This window comes from Emys orbicularis, chromosome 3 (genome assembly GCF_028017835.1).
Source record: "Emys orbicularis isolate rEmyOrb1 chromosome 3, rEmyOrb1.hap1, whole genome shotgun sequence".
Lineage (NCBI taxonomy): Eukaryota > Metazoa > Chordata > Testudines > Emydidae > Emys > Emys orbicularis.
Window position 1 is genome coordinate 52,003,101 of NC_088685.1, and position 10,897 is coordinate 52,013,997.

At 41.7% G+C, this 10,897-nt stretch overlaps 1 protein-coding gene across 1 annotated transcript in view; it reads right to left on the reverse strand.

Annotated features, from left to right (window-relative positions):
* KHDRBS2 (KH RNA binding domain containing, signal transduction associated 2) overlaps positions 1–6,723 on the reverse strand; it is a 580,284-nt gene extending 573,561 nt beyond the window's left edge. Inside the window, exon 1 of the mRNA XM_065401399.1 lies at positions 6,633–6,723. Within this exon, the coding sequence (XP_065257471.1) occupies positions 6,633–6,723 (91 nt within the window). The remainder of the gene's footprint in view (positions 1–6,632) is intronic.
* Positions 6,724–10,897: the final 4,174 nt, after the last annotated feature.

The following is a 10,897-nucleotide window of genomic DNA, read 5'->3' on the forward strand; positions in this document are numbered from 1 at the left end:
ATTCTAACCATTATATTTAATTTTCTCAGCCAATAGCATAAGATATTTGTATAGCAATTGATTCATAGCCCATTAAAGGCTATGAAGGAAAAACTCCCACTGACTTCAATGGGCTTTGGATCAGGCCCATAATGCCTAGCACATTACTACACTTTAGAAAATAATACATAATGATAGTATTTAACATGCACTACCTCTACTTGTTTCTTTTCATTTAATAAAAACAAAAATGTAGATCAATCATGAGCTTAGGCAAAATGTTAAAGACTGACCTAAAATCATTGTTTGCAATGAACACAAAACTTTTAAAATGCTAAGGAGAATTTGCATGGTTTCTTAAGTCAATCTTCTAATTATTTACTCTGTTTCCAGGGACAACAAAATAAATGATGATTAATACAATCTTCCTTCTCTGTCAACTCAGATATCCTCTCACCTGATGTAAACATCAGCAAAACACACACACACACACAAAACCCACACACAAAACACAAAAAAGGAGCACAATAGCAGAAAAATTGACTGTAGATTATATTAACGTATGAGTTTGCTTTAACATTTATATTGATCTCATTTTAAGTTAAAACTATATTTAGACAATGTGAACTAATAAACTCTCATTGCTGCTAAGACTGCAGATATCATTTGACTAATAGCTTATTATATACTACTAAATAAAAATTACAGAAGTATCTGAGGCCTAACTAAAGTAAATCACAGAATTAACCAATAACCTTTCACATCTTCAATAAAGATATGATCTTCATATCATTAGACATTACAAGGGAAAGTAATTTGCATGCAGTGACCTTATTATTGCCCCAAGACTCATATTAGAAATATATATTAATGATCCCAAACCACCTTGTTATATAAAAAGCAAATTAATTTCCAGGGGTATAAAAATAAAATACTGTTAGTTGTACAGTAGATCCAGTACATTAATCTGGTAGGAGGCAAAATGCAAATATACTGAGCCAATAATTGTGATGCTGGCTAGAGCAATTACTGCAGGCTTGTGTCAATGATAGCAGTAAGGCTCAAGGGATTTGGAGGCCGTATGACTTCATAACTGTTGAATGAATGGCCCTGGTCCTCCAAAGAGCTTGATGAGAGTGAGCCTATATGGAGCCCAATTTATTTGAATGGGGCTCTGGGCAAACTCAAGGTCTGCCCCCATAGAACAATTTGCAAGCATGGGGCCTACTTCAAGACTTATATGGAGGTCAGTGTAACCCAGGAACCTCTTTGTGCCAACTGGCAGAGGGCACAGGAGGCATACAGTTTTACAGGTATCCCCTGGATCACCTATATGCACAATAATTCATGCCAGGGTGGCATGTAAGGGCTCTGCCAAGAGCCCACTGGTCATCATAATCATAGTAAAATGTATGAATAGATAATATTTAAGAAGTCATGCATCTATACTGGAAATGATGTTCTTAAATCCTTGAAGTTAAAGACAGGTCACCAGGAAGTGACATGCCTCTGACAGATTCTGTTCAGACAGGGTGGGAGGAGGGTACCAGATGTGTATATCTCTTATTGTGTATTGTGTGTCTCACAATCTAAGGCTATTTGCATATGAAGTTACTAGCTAAACAAGATGGCGAAATAAACAACAGATCATGAAATCTATGGGAAGAAACACACAGCAGGAGGGTATATGGTTTATTAATAAAGATCAAAGGATTGTGTTGATATATCTGGGGTTGAAAAGAGACACACAGGATTGTGCACCTAGGAGACAAGCTGACAGCATCTTTGTCTCATGAAAAATTGTTGTATCCCCACTGGCTTCAGGGCATCATTTGAAAATCTGAGGCTAACTGTATTTTCATGAAATATAGAACTATCATTCTATATATTATATAGAAATTTCCATTGGGGGCAGGTATTTTTGTTTTGACTGGGTTTTCTTCCCTTGGGTCTTTGTACTCTTTGTGCTAGAAGAGGTGAGCATGCAAGTGTCTTTTACATCACATCTTGCAAGACATTTTCACAATCATACATGCATAGTCCATGCAATATTTGAGTTATCTGCAGGCAATTTTTATTTGTCTCTACAATGATGGTCTAACTGAATGTCCAGTTGCTGACACTCTCTTACTAAAAATAATGATAATACCGTTGTAAGACAGAAGTTTTAAAAAAAGCAAAAGATGATTTAGTAGCTTGTAGGTTGCTATAGGTCACCTATATTTACACATCATGAATCACACAAGCATGTTTTCATACATATTCATAGATATTTTAATCATCTTCATGTTTGTTTAGACTCATGCAAAAAGTTTTTTAAAAAACCACATAAATCACATCATGTGCTCACCTAGACTCTGTGCAGCACCTGTCACATGGGGCCCTCGTGCTACTGGCATACAAACAAATATTATATATGGAAGGTGCAGGATACAGCTCAAAACATTTTCTTACTGTTTTATTGATAGGTAAGATATTACTTGTTTAGAACAAGTATTAACTATTCCTATATACTAATGGGGAATATTACTAGAAGCAGTAGTATCTTATTTATCAGTAAAAAAAAAAGTTAAACTACAACCAATTTACAGTGCAATCTGTCAATACGAGCCATCAAAGAGCTTGTTATTATTCTGACTTTTATAATAGGTGGCTGCATAATCAAGTATAATTAATAAAGAGAAACCTTCTCTCAGGGACTTGGATTTTACTGGCTGATAGACCAGGATAAGCAGCCACAATTAGCAGAGGTTTCACTGTATTTAAAGCTGATTGGATGATATTATTTTAATAAATTATTTGAATTTGGGGGAAATATATTGAATAAACTATTACAGACCTGAATATTCATATTTCACAAGTTTTTCTAATAAAATATTTGTGAATAGTTTCCCCATCTCTAATGGTGTGATCATGATTCATAGATTCCAAGGCCAGAATGGACAATTGTGATCATCTAGTTTGACCTCCTGTATCCCACGGGGCATAGAACTGCCCCTAAATAACTCTTAGAGCATACATTTTACACAAACATCCAATCTTGATTTAAAAGTTGACAGTGATGGAAAGTCCACTGTGACCCTTGAAAAATTGTTTTGATGGTTAATTATTCTCACTGTTGAATATTTACACCTGGTTTTCAATCTGAATTTGTCTAGCTTCAATTTCCAGCCATTGGAATGTGTTATACTCTTCTCTGCTAGAGTGAAGAGCCCACTACTAAATTTTTGTTCTCCTTGTACGTATGGCTAATTACTCTCACTTAAAAATGTATGTCTTATTTCCAGTCTGATATAGGGGTCATCTCTACAGGAGCAGGATAATGATACTGAGGAAGGCCTGTGTTGTGGTGAAAGCACTGGACTGGGCTACATATATCCTGTGTGATTTTGAGCAAGTCACTTAATTGCTCTGTGCCACATCTCAAAAATTGAGAAAATACTTCCTTTGTCTGTTAAGAATATAAGTTCTTTAATGCAGGGATTGTCTCTTACTATTTTTATCTCAGTGTCTACCACAATGGTTGGAGTTCCAGCAGTATAATAATAGTGCTCTGTACTTTTGTTGGGTGCTGATTGCCCTCAATCTTTGCTAAGTTAAATGGAGTTTGAGTGTGCTTAGCATTGACTATCTAGTCCCCAGACTTTAACTACATATGCACGAACCCCTTCTCTACCTATGGAAAAAGACATTAAGGGGAAAATATATAGTCACATTTTAAATAAGTTATACACAATGAAAAAGATATATAATGTTCTTTAGAAAAGTTGTTGAAGAAACAAAATAATCTTTATAATGCAATAAGGTGCCCTACATTGAAATTGTATTTATGGAGTGTTTATCTCCTGTATGCCTTTCTAAGGATTGCATAATATTATCTACTCTCACATCCAGGTGTTAGCAAGTGACATCAAAAAATCACAGCACTTTCAAGTCAGAGTGAATGCAATAGGCTCTCAACTCTGAAGAAAAAAAAGAGAGAACATTACAGTACTGTGCATTTAATTGAAATCAATTGACAATCAAGAGGCATGATAAACAGTAATTAAAAAGAGTAGCTGGCTGCTATGAAGATTTTCATAAATTATTTTTCATACAGTCAAAATCTGGAATCTGAGGCTATGGCTTTAATATAGACATCCCATAGAAACTCAGAGGTGTAGGAAACCTTTTACAGTTATCCAGTGTTGTTCTACCTGTGAGGCATCCAGATGAATTTATGTCTACTGTACATACTTCCCTCTAAAGGAAAAATCTCTGGCACTGTTATTTATAGCCAGTAGTAACAAGTACATTTGTTCCTGTTGCTTTAACTAGTTGCTCTCATACTTTAATTAAACTGTTTCAATACTCATTTTATGTAAAAATCTAAAATGGATCTCTAGAAAATTTGACAGATAGTGTTTTGAAGGTTAATATCAGATATCTGGTGTGAATCCTATATTAGCATTCTCGACAGCTTCCAGAGACAACTTACCGTTGTCTTTTTAAATATTCAGGTACACTCAGCGCCAGCTACACTCAAAAGAAACCAGTAAAGTATTAATTTACTCAATCTCAAAAGTTGTCTGAAATGCTACCTTTGCACGAACTGCAAATCCAGTTTTTATTTGACTATACTTTCCACACTTTCAATTATTTATTTCATGTGTTCTCTCTCAAACGCACTCTTTCAGTAGATACTTCCCCCTTCTGGGAAAAGATCAAATTGCAGGGTGCAAAAAATATGCCCCTTTGAGCAATAAGGAATTTAGGTTCATCATCTGCAAATTAGTATACCAGATGTAAAAACTATTGTGATTATCTCTGCAGCAGCAAGATAGGTATTATAAGTATATTAAATGTGTGTCATTATTCATGCTGGACTTCCCATTATCAGAGAGAAGCACTCTGAAAAATCTAGATTCAGTAACTTTATTCTCAGTCAATAAACCATGTATTTAAGAAAGAAAATATGAAGGCTGCTGACCTAAGAATTGTTTTAAGTGCTAGCATAAAAAGTTTTAAATGCTTATGAATTTGCTTAAAGACATATGGAACTTTGGGAAATTATTCACTTTCCTAGATTTTAGGGTAGTTTACATTTGTGATGTAATATTTTTATGAACTCATTACAGGTTTCTTTGTCTTAGTTTCATTTCAGATTTGGATACAGAATTTTGATTTATGCTTCATTGTCACTACTTCTCTTTTACATTTGTATCCAATTTAGACAATCTTTTAAAGAATCAACAACATACACAAGAAAAAGCAACAGAAAGCATAAGGAGACTTTAACTGATTGTACTACTTCTGTACTTGAAGTCCTGTACAATAAGGCCTGTAGTCAATAACTAACAACATAGTGTAGTAAGAAAGATAAAGTTTTTAAAGTCTTCCTAATTAAGTAATTTAGCTGTCTCAAAAGGCACAAAATGTAGTTAAATCACAAGCACTGATGATATAATGAAGACCAATTTGTGTCAAGACAATTCTTTAGATCACAGTACAAACCTAAGAGAAATGCATCAAGTCCTTATTGAAATGATGTCATGAAATTGATATGCCATATCCAGTGAATATACAAAACAGAAAAGTCAACTGACAAAATGCTGCATTATAGATATAGTAGTGGATTTAGCTGTTATCATATAAACCAAAACATGATACTTAAACATGAAAAACAAGATGTAATGAGTTTAATGAGAACCTAGCATCTGTCTTTGTGTAAATAAAATCAGGAACCATATAAAAGCCCTACCTAAAGAACCTACCCAATTGCAATACCTCATTTGCTCAATGAAATAAATCATTTTAATGACAAATCAAGATAGGCAGTTCCAGTACTGAAAAATAAAATATACATTTTTACTATATACAAATACAATTCTCAAAGCTGATATTTGCTAAATTAATGTTATAAATTACTCCATACAATGGCTAGCAGGAGCTATTCGTGAAAAAGCTTGGAAAACTATTGCTAATAGAGCCGGGGGACAATATGCATCTCCCTATATAATAAATGTTCTCTGCCTTACTACAACAAACATATAAAACACAATCCATACTTTGCAAAGCAACTGATCGTTGATTATTTCCATATACAGTAGACACAAGAGAGGGAATAACATCTTCCATAGTGTTTCATCGTCAGCGATGAAATTCTGATTTCCTTTCTAGTGTTCAATATTTCTACAGAAACCTGTGAGTGACGTGCTTAAACAGCAGCTCTGCACTTGAGAAAGGCTGCAGAAATACAGACTATATAGTTCCTATATATACACACACTCTCTCACTAGCAATGTGCTGATCACAATTTACTTTGCGCCCTCCCGCATCTTTCCCACTTCAGAAGTGGGCATTTCCGTGAACGCTGCACTTTCTTGCTCATGCCACTGCCTGCGATGGCTAAGCCGATTAGTCATTCCTCGTCCCGATAGCAAGTCTCAAGAATCTTTGCTGGTATCTAGCCCATCTGAGAGGTTTGGTCCCTCCAAAAAAAAGGGGGGGGGTCATCTGCATGCCTGCTCTAGGGCGCGGAATGCCTTGGCTGAGTCCAAGGCAAGGCGCAGGATTCCGGTTGCTTGTACATGGCAGCACACGTCCCCTGGCAAAGAACACACCAAGGCAGCGTGAAAGAGGCAAGACACACGCCAGGAGGAGCGAAGTCTTACCTTCAGCCAGGAGGCGCATTGCATGAACAAAGGACGGGTCCAGGCTGTCCTTCTCTGCCATCAGCTCGGGCAAATATTTCTCCTGCTCCATAGTATCGCTGCTGCTGCTCTGCACTTGGGACCGTCCGCCTGTCCTAGGTGCTGCTCGGATGCAGTGGCGTGGTGGCTTGGCCAGCTGCTTATTGTTGCCTAATTCCCTCCCCCGCTCTGTGCACCTGGGGTCTCTCTGCTCCGCCGGCACGGTGAACTCCAGCGGGGGTGCCCTGCCCTGCGCTGCGCCTCGCAGCCACCGCTCGCTCCGTGCGTGCCTCTGCCCCTTCCACTGAGCTACAGCCTGGTCCCCGCGGCCTTAACTAGAGAGGCGGGAAGAAGGGGCCCCCCACCTCCCCACCCCGCTCATTGGTGGCTGCGCGCTGGAGGGCGGAGACCCGCAAGGCGGCGGTGCGTTGCTGCTGGCTCCGGCCCCCGCTGCCTGGGCGGCGGGCGGGGTGCGCAGGCTGCGCTCGCTGGCCGAGGTGCTGAAGCAGCGGGGAGGACGGAGCAGCCTGGGCCAGGCGCTGGGGCAGCAGCACCCAGAAGCCGGGGCGGCGGCGGGAGGGGGCCAGGGCCGAGGAGCGAGCGAGGCTTCCTGCGGCTCCCTCACCCCCGCAGCGCGACATAGGACGATTCCCAGTTGTCCCACTGAAGCCCTGTGTCGCCCCTGCCCTCTGGGGAGCCCGGGTGGTAGGTGGCCAAGCGGGGGCGGCGAGAGGATTTACAGCAGCAAAAGCGCTCCCTACCCCTGACCTTTAGTCCCGCACGGGCGCGGGGAGATGCGCAGAGTCACAGGAGGGACGGGGAAGTTTGACTGAACCCGGCCGCCCTCTTCTCCCAGGAACTTTTTGCGGGTGCCAAGGGGATGCTTCACCTGGCCCAGCTGGGCTTAGCCTTGAGCAGGGACTGGGGAGAGCGCAGCGCCCTCACCGAGGGAAGAGAAGGCGGCTTGGGTAGCTGTAACCTGGGCGAGAGCAACTCCCCTGAGACTGCGAGCGGCGTGTCAGGAGCAGGGCGCGCGCGGCTGCTTAAACAGGGCAAAACCCGCGGCGTCTTGTGAGCACAGCGGGAGGGACAACGCTCCGGAGATACCCCGCGGCGCGCAGGGAAAGGGAAAGGCGACGTTTCCCTGACAGCGGCCCCTAAAGCTCCCACCTCCGTGACTTAAAGCTGCTCTGCGAGTAAAGTAGCTGCAGCAAGAGTAAATGAAACGGAATGTATTGTCATTAGAGCTGAACTTGAAGCAAACAGTGACTAGAGCTTATAGTTATTCAGCCCCTCCAAAAATATTAATCGTAGAAGCAAAACATGTTAACGCATGGACAAAGATTCCCGGGGCAATTTGAACGTAAATTGCAAGACATGACATTTTCTCAACACTCCTGTGTCGCCTTTTGCTCAGTTTCTACTTTTGACTTAAAATATTCTAATTATATCAGTCAAGTGACCAAACACCCTGGATGTACTAAGCCTGTTGTGGAGTGAGAGAAAGAGGAAGCAAATGTAAAAGTATGGACTGTACATCTATTAGCATATCCCAACGGGTCCTGGAGCCATTATAACCACCATGAGCGAGAAACTTGAGCTATGATGGCATTTATACCGGAAGACAGATGCAAACGGCGTTTCCACACCTTCCTTGCTGTGTGTTCATAGTTGAGGGATTACACCTGTTTACAAGAATATATTCAAAATGTCTCTCTGGCCCATGCGTTATTGTTTCGAGAGTCTTCTTGAAAATGTTGCATTTATAGAACACGACCCCTCCCGGGCATCCACACAGAGTTTGATTCAAAACACTTATGAAACAGGTAATTCACTGATAATAGGACTGTGTCAACCAGGGTGAGTGATCCAATCAGACTATTTCATATTGAAAAAAAAAAGGAGGGGGGAATAGAAGATGAGTTCTTCTCTTTTAAAAAAAATAATAATAATAATAACAACAACAACAACAATAGCTTAGAACTAAATTGTGAACCCTTTGCTTCTGTTGGTCACTATTTACCCAAAAAAGTAGTTCTTGATTAGCGTATAGACTTATGGAAGATAGCATTACAGGGTTAATTCTTTATCTAAAGGTATGTCTACACTATGAAATTAGGTCGATTTTATAGAAGTCGATTTTTTAGAATTCGATTTTATACAGTCTATTGCGTATGTCCACACTAAGTGCATTAAGTTGGCAGAGTGTGTCCTCACTACCATGGCTAGCATCGACTTACAGAGCGGTGCACTGTGGGTAGCTATCCCACAGTTCCCGCAGTCTCTGCTGCCAATTGGAATTCTGGGTTAAGCTCCCAATACCTGATGGGGCAAAAACTTTGTCGCAAGTGGTTTGGGGTACATGTCAGACCCCTCCCCTTCCATGAAAGCAACGGCAGACAATAATTTCGCACCTTTTTTCCGGGGTCCCGTCCGCCGGACCCGCTCAGCCCGCTGCCTGCCTGGATGATTGGAACCCCAGGCAGGCAGCGGGCTGAGAGGGGCCGGTGGACGGAGCCCCAGACTGGCAGCGGGCTAAGCGGTTCAGCCGCTGCCGGTCTGGGGCTCCGTCCGCCGGCCCCTGCCAGCCGGGGTCCTGCTCAGCCCCGCTCAGCTGGCAGACCTCAGTGAGGTCGATCAGGGTGCCTAGACAGACACGGCTATCCTTCTATTAGAGCGCCGAATGGGAGTGACTCTAGGTCATTCTCTTCTTTAAGTTTTGTCTCATGGAGATTCAGTCCTGCCTGGAATATCGTGCGAGCTGGAGGCTTCTGCCTCAGGCTGCTCTCCCAGCTAGCAGCACTGTGTGGTCGCACCTACCCCAGCCTGCCCCTTGCTCCCATGGCTCATGAAGCCTGGACAGTAGTAAGGGGCAGTTCAATTTGTGGAATGACAAATTCAGAACAAAGGATTGCACTCTAAGGGCCACGTTAAGATTATTTCAGAGTCCTAGATAGCATTTAGTCCCTATAAAAGGCTTCATGAAAATTTTCCCCCGCCCCTAACAAAAATGTTAATTTATCAGAGCAGCTGAAAGGGTAAGGAACCCGGGACTATAATTTAGAGAGAGCTTCCATATTATTTAACTCATAATTGATATAATTCAAAGTAAAATTTCACAGCGTGGTTTGTTCTAAGACTAAAAATGTAGGAGGGGAGTCAGAAAAAGGAACAGTGAGCTGTTTCCACCCGGTTTCAAACCAGGGCTGTTTCACATGTTAGGTGAACATGATAACCACTACACTATGGGGCTTTTGTGTGTTAGGTGAATGTGATAACCATAACACTATGGGGCTTCTCTTTTTTTGCCACAGACTTTGCTGAATGCACAGGACTGTTTTCTCTAGCTATAGAAGCTACCTAATGCAATGTCTATATCTATGGCCTTCCTGCTCACAAAGCGGTTATGCCCCTGCCCAAGACTGACACAGCGCGGAGGGCATGTGACACAGTGACCTGGTTCAGGCAGGATCGCTAGCGAGGCATGATACTTTTGCCGTTAAGCAAACACAACAATTCTTTCCTGGTCTCTGCCACTGAATGCCTCCATGCATTACGCTGTGTCCTATCAGTGCGGGAGGACTACATGAGCTCGGAAAACATGTCATTGTGAGTGCGTTTTTTTCGCCTTCTAATCTGCTATAACCTCAGGAACTGAGATTATAGGGGGAGCATAGAAACATTCTAGGGGAACTGCATGGTCACCTGTGCTGCTGATTGCTGCTGAGTTCGCCATGCTGGCCAAACAGGAAATGAAATTCAAAAGTTTGCAGGACTTTTTCTGTCTACCTGGCCAGTGCATCTGAGTTGAGAGTGCTGTCCAGAGCGGTCACAATGGAGCACTCTGGGATAGCTCCTGGAGGCCAATACCGTCAAATTGCGTCCACACTACACCAAATTCAACCCGTCAATGTCAATTTCAGCGCTAATCCCCTCATCGGGGAGGAGTACAGAAATCAATTTTAAGAGCCCTTTAAGTCGACAAAAATTGGCTTTGTCGTGTGGACGGGTGCAGGGTTAAATCGATCTAACACTGCTAAATTCGACCTAAACTCGTAGTGTAGACCAGGGCTTAGAATGTCACACAGTATGTATAGCTATAAGGCCTTAAATGGCTTAGAACTGGGCTAGTCAATAAATAGGTGGGCCACAGGCCAAATCCATACCACCAGATGCTTTTGAATGCATCCTGCATTTATTATTATCATTGTTATTTTTTTCTTTTTTCTAGTGTCTGGACTTTGACT